The 17906-nt window shown below is 40.1% G+C and overlaps 1 protein-coding gene across 2 annotated transcripts in view; it reads right to left on the reverse strand.

Moving 5' to 3' along the window:
* The window catches only part of LOC133551882 (protein phosphatase 1E-like), a 291522-nt gene that overhangs the window by 191911 nt on the left and 81705 nt on the right, over window positions 1-17906 (reverse strand). Inside the window, exon 8 of one of the 2 annotated variants that reach the window (XR_009806578.1) lies at window positions 11296-16079. Coding sequence is in view for 1 of the 2 variants with exons in the window: in XM_061899062.1 (XP_061755046.1) it covers window positions 15220-16079 (860 nt within the window). In the remaining variant the exon portion in view is untranslated. Of the gene's footprint in view, window positions 1-6677; window positions 16080-17906 lie in introns of those variants that run through there. The other variant, XM_061899062.1, reaches the window with a different exon arrangement.

Genomic DNA, 17906 nt, shown 5'->3' on the forward strand with positions numbered 1-17906 from the left:
TTTTTAGATCATTTGTATGCATATGCCTTAGTTATATTTTTGTACTTGATTCTTGCTAACATTAGTATGCTAGCTTTATAAACATGTTTTTCAGGCACACACCTCCGAGTAATATATTTTGGTAATTGATGCCTGTTACGTTAGCATTGTAGCGTCTATAGATCAAACGTGTATCATAGGTTTGATCTATCGATCATAGGTCTATAGCAGTGGTTCTCAAATCCATTATAAATATATTTATTATAAATTATAAATATTATACATATATTTATTACAAAATATGAATGTAAGTTCATAAACTGAAAAAAATATAACAATGCAATATTCAGTGTTGACAGCTAGATTTTTTGTGGACATGTTCCATAAGTATTGATATTAAAGATTTTTTTTTTTGTGAAGAAATGTTTGGAATTAAGTTCATAAATCCAGATGGATCTCTATTACAATCCCCAAATAGGGCACTTTAAGTTGATGATTACTTCTATGTGTAGAAATCTTTATTTATAATTGAATCACTTGTTTATTTTTCAACAAGTTTTTAGTTATTTTTATATATATATTTCCAAATAGTTCAAGAAAGACCACTACAAAAGAGCAATATTTTGCACTGTTATACAATTTAATAAATAAAACCGATGACATAGTGCTGTATTTTACTTCATCTATTTTTTTTTCCACCAAAAATGCTTTGCTTTGATTAGGGGTACTTGAATTAAAAACATGTTCACAAGGGGTACATCACTGAAAAAATGTTGAGAACCACTGGTCTATAGCATAGTCCTATACATCAAACATATCGATCGTAGGTGTATAGATCAAACGTGTTTTATAGGTCTATAGATCAAACATTGATCATAGGTCTATAGATCAAACATTGATCATAGGTCTATAGATCAAACATGTGTATCATAGGTCTGTAGATCAAACATTGATCATTGCTCTATAGATCAAACGTGCATTATATGTCAATAGATCACACCTATCAATCATAATAAGTCTATAGATCAAACGTGTGTATCATAGGTCTATACATCAAACATCGATCTTAGGTCTATAGTTCAAACGTGTGAATCAGGTCTATACATCAAACATATCGATCTTAGGTCTATAGATCAAACGTGTGAATCATAGGTCTATACATCAAACATATTGATAAGTCTATAGATCAAACGTTTGAATCAGATCTAAGGATCAAACATATCGATCATAGGTCTATAGTTCAAACATGTGTATTATAGGTCTATAGATCAAACCATGATCATAGGTCTTTAGATCAAACATGTGTATCATAGGTCTGTAGATCAAACATAATGATCATAGGTTTTTAGATCAAACATGTGTATCATAGGTCTATAGATAAAACATCTGTGATAGGTGTAGAGCAGGGGTATCCAAATGTTTTCCACCAAATCAAACAAGTGTATCACAGGTCTATAGATCAAACATAGATTACAGGTCTATAGATCAAACATAGATCATAGGTCTATAGATCAAACATCGATCATAGGTTTATAGATCAAAAGTGTATCAGGTCTGTAGATCAAACATATTGACCATAGGTCTAAAGATTAAACGTGTATTATAGGTCTATATATCAAATGTGTATCATAGGTCCATAGATAAAACATCTATGATAGGTGTAGAGTAGGGGTATCCAAACGTTTTCCACCAAATCAAACATAGATCAAACAAGTGTATCATAGGTCTATAGATCAAACATCGATCATAGGTCTATAGATCAAACATCGATCATAGGTCTATAGATCAAACATCGATCACAGGTCTATAAATAACACTTGTGTATCATATAGATCAGTGGTCCCCAACCTTTTTGTAGCTGCGGACTGGTCAACGCTTGATAATATGTCCCGTGGCCCGGCGTGGGGGAATTTATTATTTATTTATTTTTTTGTCATGAAAAAGGGAGGTTTTTTGGGTTGGTGCACCAAGTGTAAGTGTATCTTGTGTTTTTTATGTTGATTTAATAAAAAATAAAAATTTTAATTAAAAAATTTAAAAATGTATTCTGCGGCCCGGTTACCGGGCCGCAACCCGGTGTTTGGGTAACACTGATATAGATGAAACATGTATCAGGTCTATAGATCAAACTAATTGATCATAGGTCTAAAGATTGTGTATCACAGGTCTATAGATAAAAACATCTATGATAGGTGTAGAGCAGGGGTATTCAAACGTTTACCATCAAATATAGATCAAATAAGAGTATCATAGGTCTAGAGATCAAACACGTGTATCATAGGTCTATAGATCAAAGATGTGTATCATAGTTCTATAGATCAATTGATAGGTGTAGAGCAGGGGTATACAAATGTTTTCCACCAAATCAAACGTAGATCCAATATGTGTAGCATAGGTCTATAGATCAAACATATTGATCATAGGTCTATAGCGCAAACGTGTATCATAGGTCTATAGTTCAAATATGTGTATCATAATGTAGGTCTATAGATCCAACATATCAATCATAGGTCTATAGATCAAACGTGTATTATAGGTTTATAGTTTAAACATGTGTATCATAGGTCTATAGATCAAACATATTGATCATAGGTCTATAGATCAAACATGTGTTATAGGTCTATAGTTCAAACGTGTATTATAGGTCTATAGTTCAAACGTGTATCATAAGTCTATAGATCAAACATATTGATCATAGGTCTATAGATCAAACGTGTATTATAGATGTATAGTTCAAACATATCAATCATAGGTCTATAGGTCAAACATATCGGTCATAGGTCTATAGATCAAACGTGTATCATAGGTCTATAGTTCAAACATGTATCATAGGTCTATAGATCAAACGTGTATCATAGGTCTATAGTTCAAACATGTATCATAGGTCTATAGATCAAACATATTGATCATAGGTCTATAGATCAAACGTGTATTATAGGTCTATAGTTCAAACGTGTATTATAGGTCTATAGTTCAAACGTGTATCATAGGTCTATAGATCAAACATATTGATCAGAGGTCTATAGATCAACCGTGTATCATAGGTCTATAGATCAAACATATCAATAATAGGTCTATAGATCAAACGTGTATTATAGGTGTATAGTTCAAACATGTGTATCATAGGTCTATAGATCAAACGTGTGTTATAGGTCTATAGTTCAAACGTGTATCATAAGTCTATAGATCAAACGTGTATTATAGATGTATAGTTCAAACATATCAATCATAGGTCTATAAATCAAACATATCGGTCATAGGTCTATAGATCAAACGTGTATCATAGCTCTATAGTTCAAACATGTATCATAGGTCTATAGATCAAACATATTGATCATAGGTCTATAGATCAAACGTGTATCATAGGTCTATAGGTCAAACATATTGATCAGAGGTCTATAGATCAAACGTGTATCATAGGTCTATAGATTAAACGTGTATTATAGGTCTATAGTTCAAACGTGTATCATAAGTCTATAGATCAAACATATCAATAATAGGTCTATAGATCAAACGTGTATTATAGGTGTATAGTTCAAACATATCAATCATAGGTCTATAGATCAAACATATCAATCAGAGGTCTATATATCAAACATATTGATCATAGGTCTATAGATCAAACGTGTATTATAGGTCTGCCCTTTGAGACACTAGTGATTTAGGGCTATATAAGTAAACATTGATTGATTGATTGAAACATATCAATCATATGTCTATAGATCAAACATATCAATCAGAGGTCTATATATCAAACATATTGATCATAGGTCTATAGTTCAAACGTGTATCATAGGTCTATATTTCAAACATATCAATCATATGTCTATAGATCAAACATATTGATCATAGGTCTATAGATCAAACGTGTATCAGGTCTATATTTCAAACATATCAATCATAGGTCTATAGATCAAATATTGATCATAGGTCTATAGATGAAACATTGATCATAGGTCTATAGATCAAACGTGTATTATAGGTCTATAGTTCAAACGTGTATCATAGGTCTATAGATCAAACATATCAATCATAGGTCTATAGATCAAACATCGATCATAGGTCTATAGATCAAACATATCAATCATAGGTCTATAGATCAAACATATTGATCATAGGTCTATAGATCAAAAATGTGTATCTTAGGTCTATAGTTCAAACGTGTATCATAGGTCTATAGTTCAAACATATCAATCATAGGTCTAGAGATCAAACATATTGATCATAGGTCTACAGTTCAAACATGTATCATAGTTCTATAGATCCAACATATTGACCATAGGTCTATAGATCAAACACATGTATCATAGGTGTAGAGCAGGGGTACCTTTTTTCACCAAAGGTCACATAACGAAAAGCCAAAGTATGTGGGGGCCATTTCTATTTTTTATTTAGTAAAAATTAAATATGTAATGTTTTCAGCATTTCAGCTTTGTTTTGTGTGAATTATGTTATAGTTACAATTTTTGCAATACATTTTTGGAAAAACTGACCTAAATCAATGAAAATATTGTCCGATTTTGATACTAACAAGTAAATACACTGTCACAAAAAATATATACTACAAGTTAAGTTAAAGGTAAAATACCAATGATTGTCACACACACACAAGGTGTGGTGACATTTGTTTTCTGCATTTGACCCATCTCCTTGTTCACCCCCTGGGAGGTGAGGGGAGTAGTGGGCAGCAGCGGTGGCCGCGCCCGGGAATCAATATGGTGATTTAACCCCCAATTCCAACCCTTGATGCTGAGTGCCAAGCAGGGAGGTAATGGGTCCCATTTTTATAGTCTTTGGTATGACTCAGCCGGGGTCAGGGCGGACACTCTAACCACGAGGCCACTGAGTAGGGTGAAAACATTCCCCGCATATTTACAGTCGACTAGTAAAATGTACAGCTTTGTTTTGGACACCTGTGGTCTAGACCTCTGACCTACATGTGTGCATCTATCACAGTTCTGACATACATCTACAGTTGTGATCAAAATTATTCAAACCCCACACAATTTTGGTGTTTTAGCAAGTTGGACATTTATTCCGTATTTTGTTTATAGTCATATCAAATAAAGATGTGTCAAATAGACAAATGCAACTTAAATTGTAACACTGTATTTTACAAAATACCAAAAAAGGACATTTTTCTTAATATCTCATTGACAAAATGATCCAACCCCCTAGTTCCATGCATCTTTAGTACTTAGTAGAACACCCTTTGGCAGTAATGACATCCTTCAAAGGTGATACATAAGCGGACACAAGCTTCTTGCAACCATCTACAGGTATTTTAGCCCATTCCTCTTGGGCAAAGGCCTCCAGTTCATTCATATTCTTGGGCTTGCGTGCTGCAACTGCCTTCTTCAAGTCCCACCACAGCTTTTCTAGAGGATTTAGGTCTGGCGACTGTGAAGGCCACTCCAGAGTCTTCCAGCCCTTCTTCTGCAACCACTCTGATGTTGATTTGGAGGTATGCTTGGGATCCTTGTCCTGTTGGAAGGTCCAACGTCTCCCAAGCCTCAGCTTCGTCACTGACTTCATGACATTTGCAGCTAATATATCCTGCTAGGAAATAGAATTCATAATGCCTTGAACGCGCTGGAGATTCCCGGTACCTGAGGCAGAGAAACAGCCCCAGAGCATGATTGACCCCCCACCATGCTTAACAGTAGGCAAGGTGTTCTTCTCTTTGTAAGCTTCATTTTTTCTCCTCCAGACATAACGTTGATTCATAGGCCCAAAGAGTTCCAGTTTTGTCTCATCACTCCATAGAACAGTTTCCCAAAACCTTTGGGGTTTGTCCAGATGATTTTTGGCATACTGGAGTCTATTTTTTCTTGTGCCTGGTAGTTTTGGGGTGCGCCTGGGAGTTCTGGCATGGAGGCGTTCATCTCGTAGTGTGCGCCTTATTGTCTGGGACGAAACCTGCATTCCCCCCTCTGCAATATCCTGTTGTAGTTCCTCAGCTGTTACCTGGGGGTTTTTCACCACTGTACGCTTCAAATACCGGACAGCATCCTCTTTCTACCACGCCCAGATAGTGTTTCCACTGTGCCTTTAGCTTTAAACTTGCGAATTATGCTCCCAACTGTGTCTCTTGGAATGTGTAATGTCTTTGCTATTTTCTTATATCCATATCCTTTCTTATGAAGAGAAATGACCTGCTCTCTTGACTTCTTTGACCACTCCCTGGACTTCACCATGTTGCAAATACACCATTGACCATCTACAAGAAGCTGAGCGTCACAGTCTTTTTCAATCAGTTTAATTGTTGCTCGTTATGGTTCTAATCACATCTACAGGTGTTTTCAACACCTGATTGAAAAGACCTTATTCAAATTATGTTCTTAAGAGTTATGATCTTCAAGGGGTTGAATAATTTTGTCAATGAGATATTAAGAGAAATGACACTGTTTGGTATGTTACAAAATATAATGTAAGTCAAGTTACATTTGTCTATTTAATGCATCTTTATTTGATATGACTATAAACAAAATACAGAATAAATGTCCAACTTTCTAAAACACCAAAATTGTGTGGGGGTTGAATCATTTTGATCACAACTGTAGGAATCAGATCTACCAATCAATGCTTTGTTTACATAGGACAGGTTTTCCACAGATGTGTACATTATTGGTGCAGGGATGTAAAGTAAGTGTGTGTGTGTGTCATGTGACAGGAAAGTAAAAAGTGCAGAGTCATGCTGGTTGTTGTACTCTTTATATACATGATAGTTATTTATTCACCAGTTACAGTACATGTACAGTATTTAATATTTGTACTAGAGGAACACACTTATACGTAGTTAGTTTCAACTTAACTTTCCTTGTCTTCTTCTTGTTGTCATGGAGATTGACACCACCTCCACTTCTTTATGTCCAGCAGACAACTTGTTTTTCTGTTTTGTTTTTTTTCTACATTAGAATGCAGTTATTGCTTACAGACAGAAAAAAAATAGATATTTTCTGTGTACGTAATGGAGGGCTCTTATACACAACAAAAATGAAATACCGTACGATAAAATAGTGAATTACGGAAAAAAAGAAGCTGTTATTTTCAACACACGGAACAAAAGTTTTTCATCTCGACTTTAGCTCGTAAACGTTGTGAAATTGTTTTAATGCACTGAGAAGAGGAGCAATCACAAAAGCTGATATTTCATTTTGTTAACGGCGCTCGTTTTGAACGATGAAGGGTGCACGGGATTGAGCCAAGAGGAACACCTTCGCAGCCAACCTTCTTTGGGATCGCTGCCCGGGAACTTTATTGCTGATAAGGTTGCCGCCGCAAGACGACTTTGGTCGCTTTTAAAAAGAAAGAAAAACTATGCGACAATAACGACCTACTAATTATCCTATTAGTGATGGATCTGATTGGCAGGATGTCCTTTAAGGCGGAGTTTGATGAAAAAAAAGACAGGTGACACTAATAACGTGATTTGTTTTTGTCGTAAATACTTCATGGCTTCTTTATTTTTGTCCCCTGCAAGTGATCATTAGTGGTTGAACATGCAGCAGCGAGAAGAGTTGGTGTGTAACAGTGAAGCAGTCCTCAACAAGCTGACCTCACAATTGTTCTGACCTCCAAGTCAATGGAGATGAGTGTTAAGGTAAAAACTTCTTACATTTCAGCACTAAATCAAATATATTCATGTGAGTGATCGGAATGAAATGTTAATTATCTTCTGAGGATTAATCACAGTTGACAACATTGTTGTTAACAGTTAACTTTTTGTTAAATTAATAAATGTTGTATTTGTAGACTATTACAAACCCCAACTCCATATGAGTTGGGAAATTGTGTTGTAAATATAAACAGAATACAATGATTTGAAAATCATTTTCAACCCATATTCAGTTGAATATGCTACAAAGACAACATATTTGATGTTCAAACTCATAAAGAAATTTTTTTGTGTGCAAATAATCATTAACTTTAGAATTTGATGCCAGCAACACGTGACAAAGAAGTTGGGAAAGGTGGCAATAAATACTGATAAAGTTGAGGAATGCTCATCAAACACTTATTTGGAACATCCCACAGGTGTGCAGGCTAATTGGGAACAGGTGGGGGCCATGATTGGGTATAAAAACAGCTTCCCAAAAAATGCTCAGTCTTTCATAAGAAAGGATGGAGCGAGGTACACAACTATGTAAGCAAATAGTCAAACAGTTTAAGAAGGTTTCTCAAAGTGCAATTGCAAGAAATTTAGGGATTTCAACATCTACAGTCTATAATATCATCAAAAGGTTCAGAGAATTTGAAGAAATCACTCCATGTAAGCGGCATGGCCGGAAACCAACATTGAATTCCCTCAGACGGCACTGTATCAAAAACCGACATCAATCTCTAAAGGATATCACCACATATCAACACTTCAGAAAACCACTGTCACTAAATAAAGTTTGTCGCTACATCTGTAAGTGCAAGTTAAAGCTCTACTATGCAAAGCTAAAAGCTATTTATCAACAACATCCAGAAACGCCGCCGGCTTCTCTGGGCCCGAGATCACCTAAGATGGACTGATGCAAAGCGGAAAAGTGTTCTGTGGTCTGACGAGTCCACATTTCAAATTATATTTGGAAACTGTGGACGTGGTGTCCTACAGAACAAAGAGGAAAATAACCATCCTGATTGTTATAGGCGCAAAGTTGAAAAGCCAGCATCTGTGATGGTATGGGGGTGTATTAGTGCCCAAGGCATGGGTAACTTACACATCTGTGAAGGCACCATTAATGCTGAAAGGTTCATACAGGTTTTGGAGCAACATATGTTGTCATCCAAGCAATGCCCCTGCTTATTTCAGCAAGACAATGCCAAGCCGCATTCAGCACGTGTTACAACAGCGTGGCTTCGTAAAAAAAGAGTGTGGGTACTTTCCTGGCCCGCTAGACCTGTCTCCCATCGAAAATGTGTGGCACATTATGAAGCGTAAAATACAACAAGAAGACTGTTGAACGACTGAAGCTCTACATAAAACAAGAATGGGAAAGAATTCCACTTTCAAAGTTTAAACAATTAGTTTCCTCAGTTCCCAAACGTTTGAGTGTTGTTAAAAGAAAAGGTGATGTAACACAGTGGTGAACATGCCCTTTCCCAACTACTTTGGCACGTGTTGCAGCCATTCTAAGTTAATTATTATTTGCAATAAAGTTTATGAGTTTGAACATCAAATATGTTGTCTTTGTAGCATATTCAACTGAATATGGGTTGAAAAGGATTTGCAAATCATTGTATTCCGTTTATATTTACATCTAACACAATTGGAAACGAGGTTAGTACATCAGTCATATAACTGACCACCATGTTAGCTCGGCAGTACGTAGTTGGAAAATAGTATAGATTACTACAAATGTGTTCAAAGTTTGCCATCTGAGAATACCATGAACACAAAAAGTAGCTTGGATTGCTAGTTTTAGCCAAGGACTAGTCTATTCACACGCTACCAGTGGCGTGTACGTGACAGCATGACGTCATGTGACCACCACCAGGTTAGCTCTGTCGTACGTAGCATCTCAGGCGTTGTCCTGGTGCAGAATAGTCGGTGAGAAAAGGACTGAATTTGTTCAAGTTTGCCATCTTAGACGAGCAAAGTAGCTTGTTTTGTTTTAACTTAATATTTCTTTCAAACTGCTGTGGTTGTGGCTTGTGCAGCCCTTTGAGACAATCGTGGTTTAGGGCTATGTAAATAAACATTGACTGATTGACTGAGACAGCCTGCTTGTTCTGGACTAAACTAGCGAGCCTTAGTGACGCTAGTCCTTAGACAAAACTAGTCGGCTAGCCTGCTAGTCTTTAGACAAAACTAGTCGGCTAGCCTGCTAGTCTTTAGACAAAACTAGTCGGCTAGCCTGCTAGTCTTTGGACAAAACTAGTCGACTAACCTGCCAGTCTTTGGACAAAACTAGTCGACTAACCGGCTAGTCTTTGGACAAAACTAGTCGACTAACCTGCCAGTCTTTGGACAAAACTAGTCGACTAACCGGCTAGTCTTTGGACAAAACTAGTCGGCTAGTCTGCTAGTCTTTGGACAAAACTAGTCGACTAGCCGTCTAGTCTTTGGACAAAACTAGTCGACTAACCTGCCAGTCTTTGGACAAAACTAGTCGACTAACCGGCTAGTCTTTGGACAAAACTAGTCGGCTAGTCTGCTAGTCTTTGGACAAAACTAGTCGGCTAGCCTGCTAGTCTTTGGACAAAACTAGTCGACTAACCTGCCAGTCTTTGGACAAAACTAGTCGACTAACCGGCTAGTCTTTGGACAAAACTAGTCGGCTAGTCTGCTAGTCTTTGGACAAAACTAGTCGACTAGCCGTCTAGTCTTTGGACAAAACTAGTCGACTAACCTGCCAGTCTTTGGACAAAACTAGTTGACTAACCGGCTAGTCTGTTAGTCTTTGGACAAAACTAGTTAGCTAGCCAGCTAGTCTTTGGAAAAAACTAGTAGTCTAGCCTGCTAGTTTTTAGACAAAACTAGTCGACTAGTCTGCTAGTCTTTGGACAAAAATAGTCGGCTAACCTGCTAGTCTGTAGACAAAACTAGTCCAATAGCCTGCTAGTCTTTGGACAAAACTAGACGGCTGGCCTGCTAGTTTTTAGACAAAAAAATAGTCGTCTAGCCTGCTAGTCTTTAGACAAAACGAGTCGACTAGTCTGCTAGTCTTTGGACAAAACTAGTCGGCTAACCTGCTAGTCTGTAGACAAAAGTAGTCCAATAGCCTGCTAGTCTTTAGACATAACTAGTCGACTAGCCTGCTAGTCTTTAGACAAAACGAGTCGACTAGTCTGCTAGTCTTTGGACAAAACTAGTCGGCTAACCTGTTAGTCTGTAGACAAAACTAGTCCAATAGCCTGCTAGTCTTTAGACATAACTAGTCGACTAGCCTGCTAGTCTTTAGACAGAACTAGGCGACTAGTCTGCTAGTAATGAGACAAAACTAGTCAGCTAGTCAATAGACAAAACTAGTCGGCTAACCTGCTAGTCTTGAACAAAACTGGTCGGCTAGCCTGCTGGTCTTGAGACAAAACTAGTTGGCTAGTCTTGAGACAAAACTAGTCAACTAGCCTGCCCGTTTTTAGACAGAACTAGTCCGCTAGCCTGCTAGTCTTGAGACAAAACTAGTTTAGACAAACTTAGTCAACTAGTCTGCTAGTCTTTGGACAAAACTAGTTGGCTAACCTACTAGTCTGTAGACAAAACTAGTCGACTAGCCTGCTAGTCTTTAGACATAACTAGATGACTAGTCTTTAGACCAAAAAATTGTCGTCTAGTCTTTAGACAAAACTAGTCTACTAGTCTTTGGACAAAACTAGTCGGCTAACCTGCTAGTCTGTAAACAAAATTAGTCCAATAGCCTGCTAATCTTTAGACAAAACTAGTCGACTAGCTTGCTAGTCTTCAGACATAACTAGTCGGCTAGCCTGCTAGTCTTTAGACATAACTAGATGACTAGTCTTTACACCAAAAAATTGTCGTCTAGTCTTTAGACAAAACTAGTCTACTAGTCTTTGGACACAACTAGTCGGCTAACCTGCTAGTCTGTAAACAAAATTAGTCCAATAGCCTGCTAATCTTTAGACAAAACTAGTCGACTAGCTTGCTAGTCTTTAGACATAACTAGTCGGCTAGCGTGCTAGTCTTTAGACATAACTAGATGACTAGTCTTTAGACCAAAAAATTGTCGTCCAGTCTTTAGACAAAACTAGTCTACTAGTCTTTGGACAAAACTAGTCGGCTAACCTGCTAGTCTGTAAACAAAATTAGTCCAATAGCCTGCTAATCTTTAGACAAAACTAGTCGACTAGCTTGCTGGTCTTTAGACATAACTAGTCGGCTAGCCTGCTAGTCTGTAGACCAAACTAGTCGACAAGTCTTTATGAAAAAAAATTAGTCGTCTAGCCTGCTAGTCTTTAGACAAAACTAGTCGACCAGTCGGCTAGTCTTTGGACAAAACTAGTCGGCTAACCTACTAGTCTTTAGACAGAAATAGTACAATAGCCTGCTAGTCTTTAGACAAAACTAGTCAGCTAGCCTGCTAGTCATGAGACAAAACTAGTCAGCTAGTCAATAGACAGAACTAGTCAGCTAGCCTGCTAGTCATGAGACAAAACTAGACAGCTACTCAATAGACAAAATTAGTCGGCTAACCTGCTAGTCTTTAGACAGAACTGGTCGGCTAGCCTGCTTGTCTTGAGACAAAACTAGTCAGCTAGTCAATAGACAAAATTAGTCGGCTAACGTGCTAGTCTTAAGACGGAACTGGTCGGCTAGCCTGCTAGTCTTGAGACAAAACTAGTCAGCCAGTCAATAGACAAAACTAGTCGGCTAACCGTCTAGTCTTTTGACAAAAATGGTCGGCTAGCCTGCTAGTCTTGAGACAAAGCTAGTCAATAGACAAAACTAGTCGGCTCGCCTGCGAGTCTTTGGACAGAACTGGTTGGCAAGCCTGCTAGTCTTTAGACAGAACTGGTCGGCAAGCCTGCTAGTCTTTAGACAGAACTGGTCTGCAAGCCTGCTTGTCTTTAGACAGAACTGGTCGGCTAGCCTGCTGGTCTTGAGACAGAACTGGTCTGCAAGCCTGCTAGTCTTTAGACAGAACTGGTCGGCAAGCCTGCTAGTCTTTAGACAGAACTGGTCTGCAAGCCTGCTAGTCTTTAGACAGAACTGGTCGGCTAGCCTGCTGGTCTTGAGACAGAACTAGCAAGCTGTCCAATCAGACACAGAGAAACGTATATGCTAGTTTTAGGACTAAACTGTCTGGTCTTTAGACACAGCTAACTAGTATTTTGTACAGAACTAGTTAGCTCGCTAGTTGTTGGAGGAACATCAGTCCAAAGAAGGCAGCTGTTTGCAACTTGCAGCACAAATAATTTCAGGAGCCAGCAGAAGAATAAAAATAGAGTGACTTTTGTCCTGCTCCTGAAAGCGTCATCAACACAAATAAATCCCCTGCTTCGCGTAGCATCAGGTAAGTGACGGCTAATCTTTTATAATCCAGCCTCTGAGTGCTTTTTCATGAGTGCACACATGGAATGAGAGGCTGACAAAAAACTGGCATTAACAAAGTAAAATCATGGATGGGACAAATCCAAACATCTCGACTCAGCAGTCGTACAAGTTCAACTCTCCTTTTGATGAAAAACCCGAAAAACTTTTTTTAAACTGCAAAACATCATTGCTTCTCACTCATTTTCTGTAACATCAGGATGACCTCACATGCTTTAAATGCTAAGAAATTTCTGATAACGATTTTAGGATTTTTTTTTCTATGTATGCGTTCCAAAAAATCTGCTTTATAGCACTTGGAAACATTAACTGTGTTCATTGAATGTAAGCTCCGCCTCCAAAAGTACACTTTTATTTTTGTTTCATATGGCCTGAAAGTTTTGGCTTCAAGACTGAAAAAATCTTAGCTTGACTGTTAACATCATGACTGAAAACTGTTAGCTTGAGTGCCAGCGTCATGACTGAAGTGTTAACAGTATGATTGAAAAGTGTTAGCTTGGCTGCTAGCGTAACGGGAAAGTGTTAGCTTGAGGGCTATCGTCATGACTGAAAGGAGTTAGCTTTAGTGCTAGCATCATGACCGAATAGTGTTAGCTTGAGTGCTAACATCATGACTGAAAAATGTTAGCTTGTGTGTTAGCGTCATGACTGAAAAGTGTTAGCTTGAGTGCAAGCATCATGACTGACAGGTGTTAGCTTTAGTGCTAGCATCATGACTGAAAGGTGTTAGCTTTAGGGCTAGCATCATGACTGAAAGGTGTTAGCTTTAGGGCTAGCATCATGACTGAAAGGTGTTAGCTTTAGGGCTAGCATCATGACTGAAAGGTGTTAGCTTGAGTGCAAGCATGACTGAAAAGTGTTAACTTGAATGCTAGCATCATGACTGAAAGGTGTTAGCTTGAGTGCTAGCATCATGACTGAAAGGTGTTAGCTTGAGTGCTAACATCATGACTGAAAGGTGTTACCTTTAGTGCTAGCATCATGACTGAAAGGTGTTAGCTTGAGTGCTAACATCATGACTGAAAGGTGTTAGCTTTAAGGCTAGCATCATGACTGAAAGGTGTTACCTTTAGTGCTAGCATCATGACTGAAAGGTGTTAGCTTGAGTGCTAACATCATGACTGAAAGGTGTTAGCTTTAGGGCTAGCATCATGACTGAAAGGTGTTACCTTTAGTGCTAGCATCATGACTGAAAGGAGCTTGAGTGCTAACATCATGACTGAAAGGTGTTAGCTTTAGGGCTAGCATCATGACTGAAAGGTGTTACCTTTGGTGCTAGCATCATGACTGAAAGGTGTTAGCTTGAATGCTAACATCATGACTGAAAGGTGTTAGCTTTAGGGCTAGCATCATGACTGAAAGGTGTTACCTTTAGTGCTAGCATCATGACTGAAAGGTGTTAGCTTGAGTGCTAGCATCATGACTGAAAGGTGTTACCTGTGGTGCTAGCATCATGACTGAAAGGTGTTAGCTTGAGTGCTAGCATCATGACTGAAAAATGTTAGCTTGAGTGCTAGCGTCATGACTGAAAAGTGTTAGCTTGAGTGCTAGCATCATGACTGAAAGGTGTTAGCTTGAGTGCTAGCATCATGACTGAAAAGTGTTAGCGTCATGACTGAAAAGTGTTAGCTTGAGTGCTAGCGTCATGACTGAAAAGTGTTAGCTTGAGTGCTAGCATCATGACTGAAAAGTGTTAGCTTGAGTGCTAGCATCATGACTGAAAAGTGTTAGCGTCATGACTGAAAAGTGTTAGCTTGAGTGCTAGCGTCATGACTGAAAATTGTTAGCGTCATGACTGAAAAGTGTTAGTTTGGGTGCTAGCGTCATGACTGAAAAGTGTTAGCGTCATGACTGAAAAGTGTTAGCTTGAGTGCTAGCGTCATGACTGAAAGGTGTTAGTTTGAGTGCTAGCATCATGACTGAAAGGTGTTAGAGTGCTAGCATCATGACTGAAAGGTGTTAGTTTGAGTGCTAGCATCATGACTGAAAGGTGTTAGAGTGCTAGCATCATGACTGAAAGGTGTTAGTTTGAGTACTAGCGTCATGACTAAAAAGTGTTTAGCTTGACCGCTAGCGTCACTTTGATCCAAGCTTGTTTATGAAGACAAGCGCTCAATGTTCACGTCACGAAAGAAAAGCTCCACACGCAGCTAAACTAGCCAAAGAAAAGACCAGGTGTTGAAGGCAGAGGCGGGAAGGCGGGGTTAGGGGGCGGGGCTTGAAAAGACGCAGGAGGCGCCTCAGACTGCGGGGTCATGGGGCAGCGTAGGCCTCCAGGGGGCGCAGCGCTGCAGGTGGTCAGGTGAAAAGAAAGCCAGGGACTTGGTGAAGCTCTGCGGCCGCCTGAGGTCACGCCTGCCGCCGACGAGCCGGTGGCTCCGCCTGGCGACCCGGCCCAGCAGCGAGGCGGTCTGGTGCCACAGTGGGTCCGTAAAACTGGCGATACCGGACTCCTGGTACGGGAGGTGGAGGCGGCGCCTTAGAGGGCGTTTATCCAGGGGGGCGGCGTGCAGGCTGGAAAAGATGCGGCCCCCCAACGTGGGCCCCAGGAGGCTGAGGCTGGTTCTGTCCGTCAAAGAGTCCTTGCGGTCATCGTAGCCGAGGTCGGCCGGAGCGGAGCACTGCTGCAGGGGCCAGCCGCCACGACTCTTCCCCCCGTTGTCCGCTGCGCTGCCTCCTTCGCCGCCGCCTCGCTCTGCTCTGCCAGCCTCCTCTTCCTCCGGCTCCTCTTCCGGCTCCTCCTCTGGCTCTGCAGTTGGCTCCTCCTCCATCGGACCTTCCGCCACGCCCTCCTCCTCTTCGTCGTCGTCCTCCGTGATGGTGGGTGGCGCGGAGCGGGGGTCCCGCAGAAAAACTACGATGACGGTGATGTTATCGCTGGAGCCGGCGTCGCGGGCCGAGGCCACCAGCTTGTGGGCCACCATGGAGGTGTCGCCCGCGTTCTCCTGAAGGTGGTCGCTGACCACCCGGACCGCCTCGTCGGGACTGACTGTGTCCCAGAAGCCATCGCAGGCCAGAATGAGGTAGTCCTCGGAGCCGTCCAATGGGAAGACGTTGTGGTCGGCGTCGCCGCAGATGTAAGGCTTGTGCTCCGAGTCGCCTGCGACACAAGCCAGAGGTTAGCTTGTTGGTTTGTTGGCGACAGAAGCCAAAGGTTAGCTTGTTGATTTATTGGCGACAGAAGCCAAAGGTTAGCTTGTTGATTTATTGGCGACAGAAGCCAAAGGTTAGCTTGTTAATTTATTGGCGACAGAAGCCAAAGGTTAGCTTGTTGATTTATTGGCGACAGAAGCCAAAGGTTAGCTTGTTGATTTATTGGCGACAGAAGCCAAAGGTTAGCTTGTTGATTTATTGGCGACAGAAGCCAAAGGTTAGCTAGTTGATTTGTTGGCGACAGAAGTTTGTTTGTTGGCGACAGAATCTAAAGATTAGCTAATTAGTTTGCTAACAACAGAACTGGAGGTTAACTTGCTAGCGACAGAAGACAAAGGTTAGCTTGTTGGTTTGTTGGCGACAGAAGTTTGTTGGCGACAGAAGCCAAAGGTTAGCTAATTAGTTTGCTAACAACAGAACTGGAGGATAACTTGCTAGTGACAGAAGCCAGAGGTTAACTTGTTGGATTGTTGGTGACAATGGCCAGAAGTTAACTTGTTAGCGACAGAGGCCAGAGGTTAACTTGTTGGATTGTTGGTGACAATGGCCAGAAGTTAACTTGTTAGCGACAGAGGCTAGCTTGTTAGCGACTAACTTGGTTTGCTAACAACAGAAATAGAGGTTAACTTACTAGCGACAGATGCCAGAGGTTGACTTGTTGGATTGTTGGTGACAACAGCCAAAATTTAACTTGTTAGCGACAGAAGCCAGATGTGAGCTTGTTGGTTTGTTGGTGACAGAAGTTAGCTTGTTAGCCCAGAAGCCAAAGTTTATGTTGTTGGTTTGCTAACAACAGAACTAGAGGTTAACTTACTAGCAACAGAAGCCCAAGGTTAACTTGTTGGATTGTTGGTGACAATGACCAGAGGTTAATTTTTTGGTTTGTTGGCGACGGAAGTTAGTTTGGCGGCAGAAGCAAGAGGTTAACTTTTTGGTTTGATGGCGACATAAGTTAGTTTGTTGGCACAGATGTCAAAGGTTAGCTTATTGGTTTGGTAACAGAAGAACTTGTTAGCGACAGAAGCCAGATGTGAGCTTGTTGGTTTGTTGGTGACAGAAGTTAGCGCGTTAGCACAGAAGTCAAAGGATATGTTGTTGGTTTGCTAAAAACAGAACTAGAGGTTAGCTTGTTAGCGACAGAAGCCGGAGGTTAACTTGTTGGATTGTTAGTGACAATAGCCAAAAGTTAACTTGTTAGCGACAGAGGCCAGAGGCTAGATTGTTGGCAACAAAGGAAAAATTTTATGTTGTTGGTTTGTTAACAACAGAACTATAAGTTAACTTGCTAGCAACAGAAGGCCAAGGTTAACTTGTTGGATTGTTGGTGACAATGACCAGAGGTAAAATTTTTGGTTTGTTGGCGACATAAGTTAGTTTGGCACAGATGTCAAAGGTTACCTTATTGGTTTGCTAACAACAGAACTTGTTGATAATAGCGAGAAGTTAACTTGTTAGCGACAAAAGCCAGATGTGACCTTGTTGGTTTGTTGGTGACAGAAGTTAGCGCGTTAGTACAGAAGCCAAAGGTTATGTTGTTGGTTTGCTAACAACAGAAATAGAGGTTAACTTGCTAGCGACAGAAGCCAGAGGTTAACTTGTTGGTGACAATAGTCAGAAGTTAACATATTAGCGACAGAGGCCAGAAGTTAACTTGTTAGCGACAGAAGCCAGAGGTTAATTTGCTCGCGACAGAAGCCAGAGGTTAACTTGTTGGTGACAATAGCCAGAAGTTAACTTGTTAGCGACAGAGGCCAGAAGTTAACTTGTTAGTGAC

Source organism: Nerophis ophidion, linkage group LG04 (assembly GCF_033978795.1).
Source record: "Nerophis ophidion isolate RoL-2023_Sa linkage group LG04, RoL_Noph_v1.0, whole genome shotgun sequence".
Lineage (NCBI taxonomy): Eukaryota > Metazoa > Chordata > Actinopteri > Syngnathiformes > Syngnathidae > Nerophis > Nerophis ophidion.